At 40.6% G+C, this 21,728-nt stretch overlaps 2 protein-coding genes across 7 annotated transcripts in view; both read left to right on the top strand.

The window, feature by feature from the left end:
* The first annotated feature begins 1,323 nt into the window (after positions 1-1,323).
* cdan1 (codanin 1) lies at positions 1,324-14,639 on the top strand. Of its 2 annotated transcripts, none has more exons than XM_031737016.2 (28): positions 1,324-1,442; positions 1,954-2,615; positions 2,705-2,905; positions 4,577-4,767; positions 4,968-5,087; positions 5,179-5,257; positions 5,346-5,466; positions 5,631-5,740; positions 5,966-6,055; positions 6,174-6,249; positions 6,370-6,575; positions 6,721-6,859; positions 7,053-7,196; positions 7,405-7,571; positions 7,664-7,745; positions 7,920-8,009; positions 8,100-8,154; positions 9,157-9,293; positions 9,383-9,486; positions 9,861-10,010; positions 10,115-10,178; positions 10,333-10,411; positions 11,721-11,953; positions 12,199-12,306; positions 12,406-12,469; positions 12,601-12,812; positions 13,449-13,556; positions 13,683-14,639. In XM_031737016.2, the coding sequence occupies exons 1-28, from the start codon at positions 1,365-1,367 to the stop codon at positions 13,803-13,805; spliced, it is 3,993 nt and encodes a 1,330-aa protein (XP_031592876.1). In that variant the 5' UTR covers positions 1,324-1,364; the 3' UTR covers positions 13,806-14,639. The 2 variants fall into 2 exon arrangements, with proteins under 2 accessions (XP_031592876.1, XP_031592875.1); XM_031737015.2 differs by having other exon boundaries at positions 13,449-13,562.
* Positions 14,640-14,796: 157 nt separating this feature from the next.
* Positions 14,797-21,728, top strand: part of stard9 (StAR-related lipid transfer (START) domain containing 9) — a 36,778-nt gene continuing 29,846 nt past the window's right edge. For 3 of the 5 annotated variants that reach the window (XR_005609347.1, XR_005609348.1, XM_039603118.1), the window contains exons 1-3: positions 14,798-15,100; positions 17,357-17,426; positions 20,033-20,149. Coding sequence is in view for 2 of the 5 variants with exons in the window: in XM_039603118.1 (XP_039459052.1) it covers positions 15,054-15,100; positions 17,357-17,426; positions 20,033-20,149 (234 nt within the window). In the remaining 3 variants the exon portion in view is untranslated. Of the gene's footprint in view, positions 15,101-17,356; positions 17,427-20,032; positions 20,150-21,728 lie in introns of all 5 variants that reach the window. The other 2 variants (XR_005609349.1, XM_039603119.1) reach the window with 1 other exon arrangement.

Here is a 21,728-nt window from a genome sequence, read left to right as displayed (position 1 = left end):
ATCTGGGCTCTAATCTGAGGTACTGTTAACTTGTGATTTCTGAGGCTGGTGACTCAGATGAATTTATCCTCAGCAGCAGAGGTGACTGCTGCGGTCCTCATGTGAGCCAGTTTCATCGTAGCACTTGATGGTTTTTGCGACTGCAAGTGGGGATACATTCGAAGTTTTACTGATTTTCTGAACTGACTGACCTTCAACAGTTGTCAAATAGGGCTGCCAGCTGTGTACCAACCTGACTTCTGCACAACACAACTGATGGTCCCAACCCCATTAAGAAAGCAAGAAATTCCACAAATAAACCCTGACAAGGCACACCTGTGAAGTGAAAACCATTTCAGGTGACTACATCATGAAGCTCATTGAGAGAAGGTGGTCAACAAAGCAAGTGGTGGCTACTTTGAGGAATCTAAAATATAAAACATATTTGGAGTTTTTAGCATTTTTTTCCCATATATCTTGCTTCATATATATGATGTCTTCAGTGTGTATGTACAATGTAGAAAGTAGTAAAAATAAAGAAAAACCATTACATGAGAGGGTGTGTCCAAAATTTTGACTGGTAGTGTAGGTGCAGTGATTCATTGCAGCTTGCAAACATATGTAGAAATACAGTATGTGAGGCAAAAATACACTTCATGTGAGCACCATTATTTTCAACACACCCTGAGGTTTTCTTGTAATTTTTTTAAGTAGTTAAGTAGTATTCAGGAATAGTTATTCAGGCTTCTTGAAGAGTATTTAAAGCTCTTCTTTGAATGCTGGCTGCCCTTTCTTTTGTTTTCTGTCAACATGATCCCACACTGTTTCGGTAATGCTGAGGTCCACGCTCTGGCGATGCCAGTCCATGACTGATAGTGTTCCATTGTATGTTTTTACTGCATAGGCAGTGTTATCTGGATCATTGTCATGCTGAAAAGTGAAGACGTTGATCAATCAGATGTTTTCCAAAGGGAAGTGCATGATAGGACATGACTTTAGGATACTTTTTTTAGGATACTTTTCAAAAAGTTCTTCCAATTTCCTCAGGTTATTTTAAGGCAACACTGCACACCATGCTATGATTTTCAGAAAGCCCAGAAAACTATTACGCAGCACCACTTTAAAAAATTTAAAGAAAGTCTCCCTCCTTGGAAGCGAAATATTAAAAAATGAGTGGTGACTTGAGATTTTTTTTTGCAAAAGACTGTATTTGGGTTGTTATTATTAGTGGGTGGATGACATGTGAAAGCAGGCCCCTCTAACGGTCCTTGAATGACTCTTGACAAGCACACGTGGTTGGCATACGTAATTTGCAACACGCATGCGTACAGCCTAACCCCGCCCCCTTTCCTCTCAGTTCTTCAGCCGCGCAGCGCTTGGCAAGAATGGCGGCTCTTTTGGAATCGCTTCTATCACAGAAAGTGGATATTATTAAGGTGGTGGACTGGCTAAAGAGTGCAGGGGTAAGTCTGAAACGGGTAATACTATCACGAGAGGAGCATTTGTCTGCGTTTTATCTCCGCTTACCCTGTTCTGTGTGATGACACAGCTCGTAACTAATTGTAAACAAAACTTTTAGCTGCTGTGCTAGCGAGCCACGTTAGCTGTAGATCAGGTCGACTACAGACAAGATGATAGCTGTCAGCTTCCCTTTCTTCAGAAGAAATGTTTTCAGTAAAACCTGTCATAATTTACCACAGATACTTAATAATTTTACTATTATTTTCATTCTCCTAAGACAGATGTGGGGTTTTGCCATAAATTAGCCAGCACGTTGTTAGCTAGGTTAGATCATAATTTTTTTTAGGAGATTAACTGTAGCTATCCAGAAGATTTAATTGCGTGGATATCTATTATCTTGGGATGCATCTAGGATTTAATCGCACTGATGTTCTGAGTTATTTCATGGTTGATAGATGTTGATGCGCTTGTCTCGATCCACTTTCCAACAGTTAAAGTCTCTCTCTTCAACAGGACGAGGAGAAGCTGTCGATTAGTGAACTCGGGCTGACAGTTCACAAAGAGGAGTTCGTCCCTTTTCTTTTAAATTTCCTGAGAGAGCAGAGCAGTCAAGCACTCACCCATGGCCCCGCCACCCCAGCTAAGACCCCCAGCCGCCCTAGGCCTGCTGCACAGACCCAAGTTTTCTCGGAAAGGAGGGGCTGCAAGTCTGCCAGTGGTGGAAGTGGTACTAGGGGTGCGAGCCGCGTCCAGCTGTTTTCTCCTTCATCTGTGTCACCTGGACCTGAAGGATCTCACTGTCTGAGCGGGGTCACTGCCTTCAGCAGCCCCTCCTTTTCTACAACATGGAGCCCTGCTTCCAGGCCTTCAGGGTCTGAGCGGCGTGGTGGGCAGAGGATCATGCTTGGGGACTACATGGTTTCTCCTCCTGACTTTCAGCACAGCCCTAGCTTCCAGTCCCAGAAAAGCCGCAAGAAGAGTGGCGGCAACATGTCATTGGGGGGGCGAGGACGCGGAGGGCATTTCGTTGATGAGACTGGGGGGAGGAGATCAGTAAGAGGAGGAGGAGGGTATGGTAGGATAATTGAGCAGGTTTCACCTCCGTCTGTAGGTCAGCTCAATTTCAACAACTTGGAGGAGTTCCCTCCTGTTGGCTCCTCACCCATTTCTCCTGCGTGAGTCTGCACAAGTCATAAGTAGAGTCATAAATACAGATTTGAACATGTAATTTTCAAACAATCTGACCACTTCTGTTATTCCTCAGGGCATCTAAGCCAACTAGAAGAATAAACCCGACACCAGTAAGTGCAGAGCGGCCACACTCTAAACCAAAGACCTGCTTCACTTCCACCCCGTTCAGTAAACCATCTAGCCCCCTGTCAGGAGTAGAGCCACTCGAGGGGTCGATGACAGGGGGCAATTCTCTCAGTCTGCAGGAAGAAAGGGAATTACTTAAAAGGGAAAAGTAAGTGCACTTTTCCTCAGTTTGGTCAGACAGATTTGAGTGCATTGTGGGAAAAATGTGTTTGGTTTTTGGATTGGCCAGTAATCCATGTCTGCTACTGGGTGCCATATTACTTACAGATGGGTAATTTATTTCTGTGTTTTACAGGGAATGATGGAAGTGTAATTCATATTTTGTTGGTAATCGTCTGTACACTCTAGATTAGAGTAAAATTCTCCTTCAGGTTCCTATATGTATAACAGTCCAGGGCTCGCAAAATCGCTAGCCCGACGTCCCGGGGCTAGCGATTTTTCCAGTCGGGCTACCAAAATCTATCTCAGCTCTGCCCGTCGGGCTATCATAGGAAGGAAAAATATGTGTCAATGCTTTTGCATTTTCTTTCGCAAATGTAGCTGAGTAATTGTGTTATTGGCATCGATGAGCCACTGTCAACATGTGACATATCGAAATCGCGTTTGAATTTGCGCTTGTTTTTGCGATCCGTTCACTTTGCGATCGCGCGCGAATGGTGTGTGTGAGGCGGCAGCACTGATTGGTGAGTGACGATTAATTGCGCACACCATATCCTCTGACATCGTCTTATCACTCATTAGCTTACTATTCAAACGTGACAAGTGAAATCTCCCACAGCAAGTTTAAACATGTGAGAGGTTGATTGCGCAGAGAATCGCTGACCGTTATGTGAGTGCGTGTGTAAAAGCAGCAGGATTTACGCCGGTATTTTAGTTCTGCTGAGCCAAATAAGACAGGTCAGGGTGAAGAAGGGACAACCAAATAAAAGCCTACCACAAAACGGAGAAGTTATGACAAATCAGACTATGAGGCAAAAAGAAAGCTCAGCTTTTTTTGGTTTCATGGACAAAAGAATTTATGTGGCTGGAATATGACGAGCTAAATAACATGATGTTCTGCCGGGTGTGTTGTGAGTTTCATTTCATTTGAGTCGACAAGCGCCTTTGTAACTGGGACCAGTAATTTTAAGAAAGACCCCATCAGAACCCATGAGAAACGCAAGAAATGCATTATACTGCACCCAGTCTGCAATATCTTTCCCAGAACAAACAGCAATTGCAAAAAACATACTAAAAATAAACCAAGCACAAGCAGAAGTCCTGAAAAATCTTTCAAAAGCGTACTATGTTGCAAAGAGTGAACTACCATTGGCCAAATTTAGCAGTTTTGCAAACTTCAAAAAGCAAATGGCCTCGATCTTGGTTCCACTCACCCCTTACCCGTGACTTCAGTGGAATTTTCAGATTCAGGATCTGACACAGACTGATTCATGTTCTACACAGTTCTTACAAGTTCATAGAAATTTCTGTTCAATTAGAACCAAGTATTTGAGTTGATGATTGTAATTTTTATACAGTTGTGATCTGTATTTAACAATTTTCTGATTAATTTTTGTTTCTGTTACAATATTATACTTTAATGTATAATATTGTAAAGGAAACAAAACATTCAAAAATTGCTCTCTTTTTTTATTCGGGCTACTTAAATTTATTTTGGGCTACCAAAAACTGAAGAGTGCCTGCCCGAAGGACTACCAGAGATTTTGAAATTTTGCGAGCCCTGACAGTCTAGGCTGTTTTTGCACCAGCTGAAGCATCTTTTTTTTCCACATCTCAGTATATCTTTGCAGTTTTATGATCAGGAATTTCTTGTTTTTAGGACAAAGCGTGCCCAGCAGGTCGGCTCTCCTCAGCCGTCTTCTTTGGAACCATGCACCCCTACCAAGACAGTGCTTAAAACAGGATCTAAAGTTACACCAGAACATCAGACAACTTGTCCTGAACCATCCAAAGTCACTTTCTCCTTGGAACTGGATCTTTTGGTTGAGCTGTACAGTACCTGCATCTCTGGTAAATGACCACAAGGTGGTGATCATTATCTCAAAACAATTACATGAGGATAAAATGTACTTGTACAAACAATTTTGCTAGATGAAGTACAGCTATTAGTAAATGCCTGTCAACAGGTTTCTGTTAAGTAATTAATAATGAAAGAAATTTAAAAAAGATTAAACACATTTAAATTAGTTAAAATTTTTATGTGTTTTCAGAAAACCTCGTACCAAACATTTTCCTGGAGCTCTTCTTTGTGATGCAGTTACTAACATCTCGGTCCCCTCACACTCATGACGATGAGCAGGAAAGTTTGTGCGCAGCTCATTCACATTCAGGTGTGCAGTCATGTAATATTACAAATACTAGGATTGCATATATCTCTGTGTGTATGTGTGTTGACGCTCCCGATCTGTTTCAAATTTTCAGATATTCTCGAAAGATGTTATTTAAGACTAGTACACAATTGTGTGTATTTTGCTGTGAAGGTCCTGGAGAATCAGTTTCAGTGAGTGTCTTTTGTTTTCTCCACTTAACAGACTCCTCAACATTCTTACCTTTTTGACTCATAACCATGTCTTCTTGTAATTTATCAGGTTGGTAGCTCATTTGGACAAGTGCACATTGCGACTGCTGGCAGAGAATGAACGCGTGGCATCTTTCTCTCCACATCTCAGGGACCGTCTCACTCAGGCCCAAGATAAAAGCACGGCCAAGGTAACAGAGTTGTATTGTACAGCTGATGAAGTAAATGTAAACATTTATTGTGTTTTTAAATCTTTCCCAGTGCTGTATGCTATGTTATAAACATTACTACCAACCTATATTGGTAATCCAGATTCTTATTTTGACCCATCTCCACTTAAAAAAATGTATTTCAGCTCTCTCCTTCAGTGTCCACTTTCATCCACTCGGTCCCTTTCCAACCTGACACTGACAACCGGTCCAACTTTAGCAGTGACAAGGCTTTCCACATCTTCAAAAAACAGAGGTGCATTTCTGCTTTTGTCCATTTTATAGAGGTGAACTGCTTTAAATTGCAAACGCAATGTTGTTTGTCGATCGACACAGTGTGAAATATTATAGTTGGATAATTTGTAGATTCAACTGTTGAAATAAGTTGATTAAAACCACTGAATTAATTTTATTAATGATCAGTTATATTTTTCCATTCATCCATTTTCTTAATCACCTGATTCTTTTGTTCTTCTTGCAGAGATATTTTTTATGAGGTGCTGAGAGAGTGGGAGGACTTTCACAAGGAACCTGGGTGGAATTTTGACACTGCACTTGGAAATAGGATCAGGTAAGTCCAGTTAGTTACAGCAGCTTTTTATTTATTTATTTTCCCCCTCACGGTCAGGAATTGGGTGGAATTAAGCATTTCAATGTAATAAATGATCATTTTCTGTCTTTTACTTCAGAGGAATGATGAGTCAGATGACCTCTGCAGGAAATCATTCTCATTTTGCGCGTCTGTTCCTGAAGCAGCTCATTCAGGTAAATCATACATTTTAACAAAAGCTATCTATCTATATATCTCATCGCAGAAGCTATCCACCACATGACATTCTTCTTACTTGGCCCAATAAGGTCTCAAATTGACCTTTTTTCCTTTAGATGTGTAAAGGTCCCCGAGTGAACAGCACTTCTGGAGATACTCCTGATGCTGACTTGTTAGGCATGTTGGGAGCTGAGGGTCTGGGGCGCCTGAAGCGTCTTGAAGAGCGTCTCATTCAGCCACACGGAGTTGTTGGCCCGTGCCCGCCTCCATCTTTTCCTGGTTACCAAGAGTTCTTCAGGGACTTCCTGCAGGCTGCCAGCTGGTGAGACAACAACATTTAAGTAAAAAGATAATAGCATAATAAATAGGACATTTATATGAAATTTAATATGTTCTTACTAGCTAAACTTTTTTTTTAAAAAATTGACTATGTGTGGTTATAATCCGTTTTGTATATTGTGCACTAGCTGCCAGCTGAACCAGCACCTGCAGGATAGCTTGTGCCAGCAGCTACTCCAGCTGGATGAGGTGTCCATTCTGAGCCCTCCTGCTTCCATCTGTGAGCGGGAGGAAGAGGAGGAGGAAGATGGAGACATGGAGCAGCAGGTATTCTGTTATCTGCATCTGCAGCTTTTTGTGGGTGTTTTGTTAGTTTGGATCAAAATGCTTTACAGCTGTATTTTCCTTTTTTATTTGAAGCAATGTATTTTCACCCGGGTACCTGGAGAGCTCATCTTCTTAAACCTGCCCACTCTAAGAAGATGAGCTCTTATGCTGTTTATTATTTCATCCTTTTTAGGATGAGAAGCAGCGGTTCTCCTCTGTGTTGCTCCTAGCTCGTCTTCTGGCAAAGTTTCTGGGATTCATTTCCTTTCTGCCTTACCAAACATCCGAGAAGCCGTCCAGAGAAATACAGGATACTGCTATAGCCCTGCGCAGCAAGGTGACGAAACAAATACTTAATGCACCAAATGTTCAAGCCTGTTTTTAAATAGTGTATGTAAAAGTCAGCAGTAGTTTCAGAAACTTTTTGATGTTCCTTTTATTTTCATCCTGTACATCTGCACTACAGATATAAATGTATATTTGATGCCATACTTTTTTTTTTTTTTTTTTTTTTTTTTCTTCTTCTTTCCCTCTTGGTCCCACAGAGTGTTCCAGTGCTAGATGTGTGTGCTGTGTTGAGAAACAGTATGAGGAGAAGGCGCACCATCCTCACTGTTCCCTGGCTGGTGGAGTTCCTCTCCATGCTAGACTTTATCGGCCCTCTGCTGCTCTGCTACAGGACCACATTGGGCACACTGCTTCTCCTATATAGGTTTGTCTTCGTATGCATGCATTTAAACTAGTTATGACAGTACAGGTAAATAGTGTATAAAGTAAAATAAAAAGTCTCCTGTTTGCTTGCAGGAGACTGGTTCTTGGTCGATGTGAAGAAATGTGTTACCTAAATAAGCTACTAATGGTGTCAGTATTAGGCTGGCTCTTTCAGGTGAGTTACAATGTGTAGGCAAGATTTGTCTTTTTTTATGTAATGGTTTATACAGTGAGCAGCAGACTCACCAATCATGAATCAAAGATCTATTTAACACTTTTATGATGCCTGAGAATAATATTTATTTAATGCTAACATGTAGTTGAACCTGTTGTGTTTTAACTTGTGTAGATCCCAGTGATTCCAGAGGATATTTTCTTCACTAGTGAGTTTACTGAGGTTGCCAAGGTGGAAGAAAGCGACATAAATGTGGCAGGGCTTGTAAGTGACAAATAAACTTTAATAGGTGTTTGTCCATAAAACAGTCACTACTTGTTTTTATATGTGAGTTGTGCTTGTTAATTTTTTTAGGACTGTATTCCTCTGGTGGATCAGCAGCTTCTTTATACTTGTTGTCCATTTCTTGGTGAGTAGAAATGTGGAATGCTGAATGTAAATCTTATGTTTGAATTGGGTTTCAGGGCACTGTATTCTTATCTTAATGTACAGTAGCTGTTTATTTCTGCATGCCTTAATTTAGATGGTTTAATAGCCATATTAACATTGGAGTCTTTACCTTCCCCTTTATTACTGAGATTCATGGGAACAAGGAGTCACAAGTTTGGTACAACCAGCCAGCTGATTCGCACATTCATCTACACGTGTATGTTTATCTGTGAGAAGGTTTGGACTTTTTCTGTTCAGTGTGTTTTTACTGGTAGTAGCATTAAAAAAAATAATACTAATAAAATGGATTGTCTCACAAAGTATTTGAATTGCAAGAAAGAGTGTCTGCCTCTGGCTGTTACAATTACAGTAACAATTATTACAGTGAATTACTTTGCATGTTATCAGTCACTTTCTTGGCTTTTATAGAGTTTTTCTTGGGCTGGTTATGAGCTTTTTCCATAACAAAACTGCTTTGTCATTTCATCTGTAGGTTCGAGGTTGGTCCTCACGTCATTTTTGTGTCTTTTAATTTGCATACGGAGAGCTGGGTTGTTGGACTAGCATGTCCCGGTCTTTTCTTTTGGTTAAAGTGAAGCTCTGTCTTGAGGATGGTAATTCCTTTGTTTTGTTCTACTGGTGCGATTATTCTTAACCATAGACACATTAAATTTAAAGTCTGGCATCAACAGGACTCAATCTTTGCAGGATTTTTTTTGCCCTTTGATTGGATGCAGAGTAGCGAGCGCAAGAATGGCACAGTTCTTATAGGTTGTTTGGCCTTTTGTTTGATCTAGTCATTGGTGGACTCGAGTTTCACTAATAAGTTTGAAAAATAAACCGTTCTTTAATCAGAAACTGCACAGCTTTGTTCACGCTTGCTCAACATATGTTCACCACAGATGAGCCAAGGGACAGCAACACGTGCTTTCTTTAGATAAATCCATCTTTCTTTCTTTTTTTTTTTTTTTTATCCATTCAGGTGAATTTCGTAAGCTTTTGGCTGCCTTTGTGTCCGGAAGCACAGCCAAGAGCGGAGGAATTATCCGCAAGATTACTCCCACGTCTGCTGAGCTCAAGGACATGCCAGCGGCTCACAGGTCGCAGCAGAAACTGCAGGTGAATAAGCAAGCGGCACAGCAAATAAGACTTAAAATGCAATAATTCCTGTCTGTGGGGTATTTAAACCAGTTGCTTGAATATGACAGGTGGACCTCGAGCAAGCCTTCTTTCACAACCAGCCTCCATCGTTACGTCGCACTGTGGAATTTGTAGCTGAGAGGGTTGGATCCAATGCAGTCAAGCATATGAAGTGAGTATTGTGGAGCTTTGAGAGTAAAATGGTTTTAAGCCACTAGATTGCAAATTAACTGCAGCTTTCACATTCCTTTGTTTTTATTTAACCTGCCTTCCATTAGATTATCCTTTTCCAATTGAAAGTGACTCTGAGAATAGTTTGTAATCAGCCTGCAGCTTTGGTTGGTTGCCTACCTAGGAGGCTAGAGACTGTCCAACAGCTTGTTTTACAGCACTTCAGTGGCAACTGCTGTAAATTCACCACTCTGTGTTTAAATGTATTATATAGATGTCTGCTCAAGACTTACTAAGAGCATCGTTGTTATTTTATTTTAATATTTTAAATGTAATTTTTGTACAGTTGTGTTATTCATGTTGGGCTTCTCGCAGGGCTACCTTAGTAAATGAGTTGGTGGGACGAGGAGAAAAGATGCTGAGAGACGGACTGGGATCGCCAAACTCAAATCCCTCAAAACTGAATGACTCCATTTGTGCTCAGTTGTGCGATGCGGGCTTGGAGGCTTTGGCAAGAGCCACCAGGTACAAGAGCTTATTTTACAAGTGTCTGGCTGTTTTCTTGTTACGTGAATAGATTTGATTGGGAATTATTACTTTCAGTTAAGAAAACACCGTCTTGCTTGCAGATTTTGCTGTGAGAAGAGCCCTGAAGCCATACGAACATTGCTCCCTCATGAGACTTCGCCTACTGTAAGTCCAAAAATACATATTTGGTTTAAGAAAAAAAAAAGAAGCAGAACATAACTACAGGAATATAGACTTTTAGCTAGGAAGAAAAGAAATGTCTGATAAACCTTTGTGGATGAGTTTGGAGTTGCGTGTTTATGATCGAATTTCTACGCAGGTACTCGCCACTTCGGAAAACATCACCAAACGTCTTGCCACAGAAAAAGCCTGCAGCTGGCTTTCAGCTAACATTACAGGTAATTAAATATAGAGCTGTTTCAGATGTATATTTTCTGCATGTCTGCAGAAGAGGATGATGGATGGAGGGAGGGAGTAAGGAGAGGGACAGCCCCCCCAGTTTGGATAACTGGTTAGAAATCAGGTGTAACCCCAGTTTGAAACGCAATAAAACAGAATGCAATAATGTGCAAATCTCATAAGACCCGTGACATTTTATTATTTCATTTAGAAAACATTTTCTTGTGTTTAATTTGATGGCAGCAACATGGGGGTATGGCAGCTGGGGCGGGGGAAGCAAAAGGCTGGGAAGGTGAGTGGTATTTAAAAGAACACACCTGGAAGAAAATCTTTCAACCTAATAGGGTTAACTGATATTGACCTTTGGGCCCTTGGGCAGCACTGCATTTAAAATGGGTATGATTCTGGAGTTCAGGAAGACTTCCAGAAAACATTACCTGGGGAATTGTGTTTACAGACAAATACAAAGAAGAAGCCATATGTGAATATAATCCAGAAAACCTTTTGTCTTCTCTGAGCCAAAGCTAATTTAAAATGGACTGAGGCAAAGTGGAAAACTGTTGTGTGGTCAGATGGATTAAAATTGCAATGAGGAGAAGAGAGGGAGCATCCAGCTTGTCATTAGTGCTCAGTTCCAAAGGATGGATCTCTGTTGGTTATGGGGGTGCATTAGTGTCCATGGATTTTGCAGCTTGCACAGGTGGAAAGGCACCATCAATGCTGAAAAGTACATACAGGTACATCAGTCCCAGGCAGGAGATAGGATTGATGTACTGTTTTTAAAAGATGATGCACAGTGATTACGTGGCCCTATCCAAACTTTTTTTTTTTAAACTTTTTTTTTTTTTTGAGATGTTGGCCTGCCACCCAATTCATTTTTTTTTTTTCTTAAAATGATGCATTTTTACAATTCAAACAATTTATTTGTTTTTTTAATGTTTTATTTTGAATAAAATTTTGGTTTATAAGATTTGCAAGTCATTGCTTTGTGTTTTTTGTTTACAAAACTGTTTTTAAAAAGTTAAAGTCCCCACTGCAACATGAATGCATTGATTGCTTTGATCTGCTGAATGAATGTAAATGAAGAAAAGGCTGAATTTTATGGCAGGGCAGTAGTTTTGCAAGCTTTTTGTGCTCGACTTGGGCCCGTTTTTCTACTAACTAAGCCTCCAGACTAAAACATACAAAAACATTGAACTGACCTCAAACTCTCTGTGGTGCCGGTATTATTTTAAGAACATAATTTCCATTGTAGATGAGAGAAGCACTCTCAAGATATCTAATTTCCATTAATTTCTCATTATAAAGCACTCATAAGACGGGAGTGGAAGAGCAGGTATGACCGTGTGATGAAGGCTCTTGGTAGTCCACCTGCTCCAGACTCTACTGATGTGGACAGAAATGTGGTTGAGCTGGTCCCTCAGGAAAAGTCACAAACTCCCAAGAGGAAACAAGGAAGTGAGAGTGAGAGAGTGATGTCCTGTCCTCCCCACTGCGACCACAGTGCTTCACTGCCCTCTGACATCCTTGTTGAAATGAAGGTATTTTTATTTTTTTTAATGTGTTAGTACTTTTTTCAGCAGTGCTTTGTAATAAAATTTATTTGTGATTCCTTTTTTTTTTTTTTTTTTTTTTTTTTTCCCCCCCCACTATGTCACGCAGTTTAGTGTTAAATCACAGGTGTGCCTCACCAGAATGTTAGAAAGTCCATATAACAAAGAAGATCTTCGAGATGTAAAAGTCAACGATATATGTCTGAACTCAAGGGGTTTAATTTTTAACGTAGGAGCTGCTGAGCATCGCCGTGGGCCCGAGGACTGATGAGGAGCTGCCGACTGGCTCTCAGCTCCTAACGCTGCTGCAAAAAGTGGGAGAAACATTATCCTGCAGAAAGGTACATCAGAGAGAGACAAGTGTCATAAAATTACACCGAATTTACTGATGCGTCGTTTCCCAGTGTTGATTTCACTCTTCCTTCTTTTTGCTTGCTTAGTTTTTGAATGTATTGTCAGAGCAGATGCTTCTGAACTGTAGTGTCCTACTGGCCTGCAAACTGGGTAAGAGATTCCAGGCTGCTTAATGTTTTAAGTGTTTAACTCTCATCATTCAAAATTGCTCTGCTTCTTAAATGCAAACATTGTGAAGCGTCCTTGACAGACCTGAGAATGTGTTCTGTGTATCTGTTCAGTGTCTGCAGAGCTCCCGGTGCTGCCTCTGTCAGAGTGCAGCGGACGTGGCGGGGATGCTGTTGGTAATGGTTCAGGGTCAAAGCCTCCTGTCACAGCGCTGCTGGAGCAGCTCGCTGAGCTGTGGGAGAAAGACAGCTGTTCCTCCGCCCCCCTCCACCTGCTCTTCACCCCACTTACAGTCACCGCTGTGCTGAAGGCCAGCGACACACAGGTATGAATGATATAGATGTATTAATAATCATAACATGACAGTCAAATTGCTGTGGTGAACATATATCAAACTTGTTAGACCCTAAAAACATTATAGATTGGTGTGTGCACAACATGTGGTGTTTTTTGTTTTCAATTTTTGTGTTAAAAATCTACAAGACTGAACAGTGTCGGCAAAATAGAACAGTTCTGTTGATGTTTCATTTCTTGAAAGTTTCTTCACTATAAATTGTTCAAACCTACTTGCCTAAACACTTAAAGTATGTTTACACTGGATGGAGACTTTTTTTTTTTTTTTTCTTCCTGGATTCTTCATCTTTGACTTATTTTCACTGCTTCTCCAGTGGTTTTTACTACTCCTGCTTTCCAGTCTGTCTGCTTTCTAGAGTAAACAGACTGGAAACGAGGCCGAGGGGAATGACATGTGAAACGGTCCCTGTCTTGAATTGAAACATTTGGCCTCCAGCATGCTCTATTCGTCTTCGTCTCCTCCTGTTCCTTAAACACTTTTATTTATATACATATTTCAAAATCTTAATTAGAGGTTGTAGAAAAGGTTATGTAATTTAAAGTCATTTGACACTGAAATCTCTTAATTTTCTGCAAATATGTTTTTTTTTTTTTTTGTTTTTTTTAGAGACAGAACTACCTGTTCGTAATTGGCAAACTGGTGGACAGAGGGTTATTGAGTGAAGAAGAGGTCAAATCCCATTGGAAGAGGCTAACAGATCTGGCCTTACCTGTGGTGAAGGTTCATGTTCTTGTCAACTTGTATTGCTTTGGAATTATTTCTTAACACTAATGATCTGACCTCTTTGGCTTTTTCTGCTCTCTTGTTCTAATTTTCTTGTCATTTTCTTTCTCTCTTTAGGAGCAGATAGCGAATTTTCAGCTAAAGTTAAAGACCGTGAAACCCATCTCACCTCTGGCTGAGTTACAAAGCCATATGGACATTCTGCAGGTCTCACATCAGACAGTAGAGGGAGCTACATGACAGCAATAGTACTATCTAGTTTCCCCGCCACAACCTTTGTGTTCGCCACAGTGTTTAATGTCACATCTGCGTGTGTTGTTCAAGAGGTACACAGTTCTGAGTGACTTCTTTTTGCTGACCAGCTTTCTGCTTCACAGACCGTCAAAGAGGTTCACCAGTCAGCCTCAGGCTTAGGTTCTGTACCTGCAAAGCGAGAGCTCAGGTCCCAAGTAGAACCAGAAAACCCCGTCAGTCAGGGGTAGCATCTATGGACCACACAATCTCATCTTAGATCCAAAGGAATTTCCTGCAGGCAAACCTGGATTGATGCTTGTGTCTTTAGGCAAACAATAAACAAAAGATCGAGAGGAAGCATAGATCCGAGTCACAGTAGATTCACGCTTAAGACTGAAGAAGACTGGGCAATGAAATGGGGAATTTTTGCATTTAAAAAAAGTTGAGTAATTAATATTTATCACGTAAAATGTATAACAAATACTACAAGTTTCAAAATTAGAAAAAAGTCACGTTTGTGTAAGACACATAATTGTTAATTTGTCTTCATTTCAGTATAGCACTTTCACAATGCCGTTGACCGCTTCACTAGTGACAGTAGTTTCTTTCATAAATGCAAAACAGCATTTGTGATCATGTTTTTGTTCATGTTGAACAAGCGCCCTACTCCCTGCTGCTTTTAAACTGATTTTCTTTTTAATGTTGCTGCATAGTTTAAATTCTAAATGATAATGATGTATTCAGATTTAAGTGTTTATTGTGTATTGTCATGTTTGCAATGAGTAACATACAATTTCGTAATGAAAAAGAAAATAAAGTTTATCAGCTTGAATAATTGCAGATTTTTGGGGGTGTTTTTAATGAATGTAAAACTCAATTTAAAGACCTTTTGAAATGCAGAGAAATTTAAATAATAACAGACATGCAAAAAAAAAAAAAGATTTGAATGTGGCTAAAAGGGAGGAGTATCCAGCAGCATCCCCTCCCTCTCCTTCCATGTCTGCCCTGCAGGAAGTTTCACTTCTCTGCTGAGACTTTTGGAGACGCGGCGGGCGTTCGGGTTCTCGATCAGAAGTCGGGAGATGGCTTGAACAAGAGCGGGGGGGCTGACCGGACAACTTTGCCCCACTTTATTGGAGAAATCTGAAGCGATGTTCACCATGCTCACATTAAAACCGTTCTTTTACACCAAGTCCGACTTGGACAGCTGCTGAGTAGTGTGTAAAAACCCCTCTCAAAACAACAACACACATCATGGCAAACGTAAAAGTTGCGATTCGAGTCCGACCTCTCAACGCGAGGTAAGTTCCCGAGTTAGCTTATCCAGCTAATACAACATAATTTAATAGAGTTTATTATTGTTGTGTTATTGCTTCTTTATGTCTCGAGTGCTGCTACCAGTATTTAAAACCATGTAATTTTGCCTTCTTTTTGGTGTGTACAACAAGGCGTTACACTTCGTATGTTGGCCTCTTTTGCTTCTATTTTGTCCGTTTTGCTGCTTTAAATCGAAATCGAGCGTTAAACTAGCTCGTTAGCTAGCTCAGTACAACGCCGTGGTTTAAACGACGAGTGGTGCACATGTTGAATGATGACAACTGTGGCTGTCAGCGGTGCTGCCTACTAAAGCAGGCTGTGTAGAGCTGAGTAGTAGTAGGAAAATGCAGCAAAGGTGTCTAAATTCAGGCAGGAAGTGAATGAATTACATTTCTGACTGACCCCTGCTTAAAGCCTCGTTTCATGGCTTTTAGCTACAATCATATAAGTCATTATATTCCATTATGTCTGACAGTGTTATGCATATTCCATACAAAAACCTTTTTCACTTTGATCACATGGAAATGTGATGCATATTTTTTAAGGCATTTGTTACCTTAAACAAGGCCGGAAAATTGGAATGAACACATTGGTTTAATTTTCCGCTTTATTGTTTAGGTGGGAACATTTTGTTTCATTTTATAGTGCTATGAAATCTGCTGGAACTACCAAAAACACGGCAGGAGGTTTTAAAAGCTGCCATTTACATCATCAGGAAATTGCTACAGTATGTTAAATGCAGTTTGTTATTTGGGGGGGGGGGGGGGGTCTGGAGATTTACTTCATACAAGTTCCATATTTAATTATTTTGAACTCTGGCAGGGTTGCTTAAACTCAGAGGCCACTACAGTACCTTAACAAAGCATTATTCAGGCTATGAAAGGCTGGACAATGATTCTTTCAGCTGGTCTTCCTGGTGTTTTACATAACAAAAGGATTTCTTATATTAAATGTTCACTGTCATGCAAATCTGTCCTTCCTGATTTGGGATTCTGACACCCTCATTTTGCTCATCGCTTTGAAGGATGTATTTCCTTCCTCTATATATTTGAATAAGGACCTGCTGTGTAACAGAGATAACATTTACACCAGCCAGGTCTGCATTCTTCATTCGACCTTGCATTTGAGCGTGTTGCTCTTCTGTTTTAGTTGACCGGTAGGATTCAGTAGGTGCCCCTGACAATGTGGGCAACATCTCACATATGCAAACAAACAACAAAACATGTCAGCCTATCTGTGCTCATCTTAAGTTTGTATCAAAACACGTTTTTGTGCAAGGTTTACTGTTTTCCAGTCCCCAACCACCTCATGTACACGCTGGTTAGAGCCTGAGATTGAAGGTTGGTGGTTTTGGGTTGGGCCGCTGCTGGGGTTGGCAAAATGAGTCCCACGTGGTGAAGCACAGGGGGATGATTTACAACAGCCGCCTCGTGTGTCCCTAGCCCACCACAGAGATGGAGCTAGATGCCACTGCAGGCAGTATTTGCCATCATTATCACTTCTGGAGATCGAAATCCTCTCAGCTCCGTATTGTGATTGCTTCAGTTTTGCTTGTGTTGCATCAGATTTGCTTGGTCCAGCTGCTGAAGCACATGCACGCACACACACACACACATACAGCGCACACAACGGATGACACAGTGGTCTTGATTACGCTCACAGAACCCTTGTGTGCTCTCTGGACTTTGTGGAAACGGCTCCAGCTGCATCTCAGACAAAGTTTTTGCAGAGCATGTCGGAGTCTGTTTTCATTTGAATCTAGGACTGGTCAGCGGTGCACTTGTGTAGCAATTTCATGGCTCTCACACACACACACACACACACACACACACACACACACACACACACACACACACACACACACACACACACACACACACACACACACACACACACACACACACACACACACTTCATTGTGTTAATTGTCATGTGATGGCCTCAAGGCAAGTGGAGCCAGCGTAAATTTATCTCGACACTCTCTGAATTATATCAGCTGCAGCAAAAGAGGATTTTTAAAACCGATTTGAAACAGTGTATAGAATGATTATACAGCTTCTGAATTTAGAGTGAAAATGTTCTTAAAGCTCTGTCTGGTTTGCATTTGAGGTGTGAGATCCTGGTCAGTACTGATAGCATCCCTTAGAGCCATTTCTCTCTAGTGGAAGCATCGACCTTCTCAGCTGTTACCCACACCTAATAATATTAAGCATACGCTTTTCTTCTTCTCTTACTCGCAGGGAGAGTGCAGATGGAGGAAGGCTAGCTGTTCAGGTGGAGGATAAGTTTGTGAAGATCCGAAATGTGAAGGTGAGTAGCCCTGCATACAAGTGTGACAGAAAGACCCCTAATGGGAGTTGCACATAGCAACAACAGGATGTTTACAGGCTTAGTTCAACTTTTTTCCCCCCTCCTTTAAGCTGCTTCTGTTTGTTGTACAGTATGTGTTGAGCTCACATACATGCACGCTCACACACACACTTGCATAGCGATCCTTCCTGTCAAACACATGCAGTCTGAGCCCTCGGTGCACAAATATAAACAACAGCACAACGACGTCATATTTCAGATACCTCCCAAACATCTCCAAGAAGAAACTGTAAAAGATAAAAACACCATTCAGTAGCTTTACTGTTAAATTAGGAGGGTTTATGTGAATCTGGCATGTGGCTGGGGTTATTATTCGAGGTTTCATTGAAGTTCTTGACATTTGGAACTAATTATTTTGTGAGCTTAGAGTCTTGTAAGCTGATACTTTCACCACATTACCAACCTGCTGTGTCATATAGCTGAGTAGGCATGTCTGATTGGTTGAGCTGCATTGCCTGCACACAGTCTGATGCTGTCTCTACAGCTACAGTATGGAAACTGTTACACTTTGTTTCTGATTTGGAATATCTGTATGAGCTAATATGGAAGTGAGAAAGCTCTATTTAAAGGGTCTAGCCTGTGGAAACAACAGCTATTATTATGATTCAAAACGATAAAGGACTTTCAGCTTGAAACCAGTTTTGAAACTCACATTTAATCTTAAAGAAATGCTTGTCTTTATTTGCATTTTTGTTTTAAATGCATGCTTTCAGGAAGAAGGTTTGGGGGAGGACTAGAGAATCTGTTGCACATGATGTGACAGGAGACAAACCACATATGGCCTCCCTCTGCCTTGGAAAGGGATCGTGAACCCACAGCTCTTGCAGATCTCATGGGAATAATTATTTATGGAAACTGGGACAGTTTTGGAGCGTCTGAGACAGAAATAATAAAGACTGGATTTCAGTCGCAGTAAACAGCAAGTGAAACAACCTATAAAGACCTACTGGAATTAGCCTGTGTAAAACAACAAAGAAGTAAAGAATAATGTTTTACAAGTTGTCAGGTTTCTTTAATATAAGTGGTTGGAGCTTTGTCGTTCAGGAGATTTGCCAGGGGCTGGTGTTGCTCTTAGTTCATCCCTCACACTACAAGTTCATTGTCCGTTTCCTCACAGTGCACAGGGGTTAAGTAGTCATGCTTTCAGGCAACCCAATTGCTGTGAACAAAATTGAATCCCAGGGCTTAGTGCTGCCTAATGCTGCAGTCAGTAAACGATTACTTACACAGATGATAGAGTGGGCTACACCTACAAGACTCTTTTTCCAGCCCCCTTCTTGGTCCTTTTTTTTTTTTTTTTAACCGGCTGTAGTTTTGCTGTTATTACAACTGAATCTGATCTGAACAAATGTAAACACAACATGATGTAATCTCAGCAACTTTCTCAATCTATTCACCAAGAATGGCAGAAAGAAAAAAAATTAGCCTTCCTCAAAGCCACTATGTATGCAGATATAATCTTTAATAATAATAGTAACATGCTATCTTATATACAGTACTGTGCAAAAATCTGACAACCCCTGATTCATTCATATGTTGCTAGAAAAAACATTAAATAGAGGCAGCGATTTATTAAAACACGTGCTCATGTAAACGGAGATACAGTACATAAGGCAGAAACAGGGTTTGTGCAATTCTAATGAACTTGAAAGTCAATATTTAGACTGATCACGTTTATTCATCAACAAACCCAGAACACTCTCAGGAAAGCTTTCTTGTCATTACTTTAAATAGTCTTCGTGACATTTAAAGCACTGGTTGGAAAACGGTTGGACTTATGCACTGGAGTGAAAATGATTGAAAAAGCAGCCAATGTCCACAGAATAAAATTGAAAGTCCTTCAGAAAGCTGGCTGTACCAAAGCCCAGTATAAGAAAATATAATGAGCTTAGTAGGTCTAGTTTAAGTTAAATGATATAATGACATAAATATAATTATCACCTTTTCAACCACAGACAAAATATTAAATTGGGAAATTAAGTGCAAGAACAATAATAAAACACACAAATGTTATCATGAGCAGATGTAGCAGAGACTCATTGGAGCCCCAGTAAATTGTAATGATTTTTTTATTTTACATTGCAGGCAGTGACTTAGAAGCATTGTTCTGGTGCTGGACTTTTCCAGTGCAGTTGTTACGCACGAATGAATGCAAATGCTGCTGTGCTGTCTTTCCTCAGTTCAGGATTCACTTGCAGTAAGCAGAAAGTTGTGCAGTGTTAATGCACTGGGGCAAAGAAAGAACTGGAGTAAGAGTAAGCCTGTTGCTAATGAATGGAAAAAAGCTTGCTTTCAATTCCACACTGTAGTAGCCTCATAAACAATATCCATAGTACTCACTTCATGAAACAATGTTTTGTTTCATTTTTCTTGTCTTCTCATGTTATTAAAAGCATGCACGCTGTAAAGTCTGTCAGTATGCCTATTTGTATAAGGTAGAATTTAGTACTTACTGACCGTGCTGCTTTACTGTGGTAAGCATTGTTACTTGTGTATGTTAAATGTGGACTAATTATGTGTCTTACACTTTTATCTCCTTCCTAAAGTTGGATGGACGGACAGAAGGAGCTGTAGATTCCAGGGAGAAGCTTCTGGAATTTTGTTTTGACTACTGCTACTGGTCGGTGGATCGTGCAGACCCTCACTATGCATCGCAGGAGGAGGTAATGACCTAACTCCCTAACTGACTGTGATTATGTTACTCACCGCAAATAACATGGTATCCTAAGTCATTATTTTTACAAACGTGGTTGCTCACTGACTTATTGGAGATACTTATTTATGTTGTAAGCATCTATAAAGTATATTTAAGCACCAGAGTCTATGTCTATCATTTAGCCTCAAACATAACCTTTCCGTAATGTTAAGCCTGCAGTTCAAACCTTTAAATCCACAACTAAAATTTAACCAAACACAGAGTGAGCATTTTTTTGAATCCAGTCTAATAGATAAAAATATCCATGTATTTTTGGTTAACAGGATCTGGTTTGATGTGTAGTTGTTTGCACTGCAGCATTGCCTAAAGCTGTTCCTTGTTTTCGTGCCATGTTACATGCACTATTGTGGGTGGACACTGTGTGTGTGCTGATCCAAGTTTTGGCCACAAGTTGACTCTGGGCAAACAGAATCTCCAAAAGAAGAACCCAGAGGAAGCACGGTCCTTGTAGACAAACCACAACAAGAAGGGTGTGTGTTGTTTTCTATGTTTTTACACAGACGGCCACTCAGGGGACGTGATATCAGCTCCATCTGTTATCCAGCAGTCTCTTTGCCTCAGAAATGGCATGCTCTAGAGTCAGCTTGCTTTTCATGTCCTGACTGTGATTGGGTGATTAGATATATTCGCACTGCTTTGATTGGATAGTGTTACTAGAACCTGAGATAGGTTTGAGATTAAGACAAAGTAGTGCCCTTTTTTTCAAGGAAATTTCCTCATATGGATTTTTTTTTTTATTACACATAGGTTTGTCTCATTATGAATTTCATTTTCCATCACGTTATGCTTAGCGCAAAAGCTTAACAAAAAACCTTTGGTTTTAGAGCCAGTCCACTTATTCTGTCCTTTGTTAATGGGGTTTCCTTCTCTGCCACGCCCTCTGTGCTGCACTCCACTCTTGTCAGTACTGCTTTTGTATGTGTTTGAGAAAGACTGGGCTGTGCCGATGGCCCACACACTGCACAGAACGATAGACAACACAACACTTCTTCCTGTCTCTGGTTCTGGCTTTATCCGCTTCTGTCCTCAGCAGAATTGTGTCCAGTCACAGTGGCCTGGTGGCCTAAAGACATTCCTCTGATGGCCTGGTGTGGGAGAAAGGGCACCAGTGATGGTCTGAGCTGCTGGATTTAAATCTGACCTCCTTTCCAGAACTAGAATCCAAAGCATTGTCTCTTCAATACATTATGTATATCATCATGTCAGTTGCTTACTGATCAGACATTATAGTTGAAAATGTTTAAACTGAGGGTTTCTCTGATGGATTTGATGACACAAGGCCTGATGTAAAAAGGAGAAAAGACTGATTGCATGCTGCAGGGCAAGAATCATGATTAATGGCGCATTGCCAGGTAGACTTTCATGTTCAGAAACCAGTCGTAACTATGTTACCAAACAAACTGGCAACTGAACTTTGCAACAATGCCCTGTTGTGCACCTCATTTAACTGCCATTACATTTTGGTCATTGCTCCAACGTCACCCCTATGGATTTTGTTGTTTTTGTTTCCTAGCTTAATGAGCTGA

This window comes from Oreochromis aureus, linkage group 19, assembly GCF_013358895.1.
Source record: "Oreochromis aureus strain Israel breed Guangdong linkage group 19, ZZ_aureus, whole genome shotgun sequence".
Lineage (NCBI taxonomy): Eukaryota > Metazoa > Chordata > Actinopteri > Cichliformes > Cichlidae > Oreochromis > Oreochromis aureus.
Note: the sequence above shows the minus strand (reverse complement) of the source record. Positions and strands in the feature narration are given on the sequence as shown.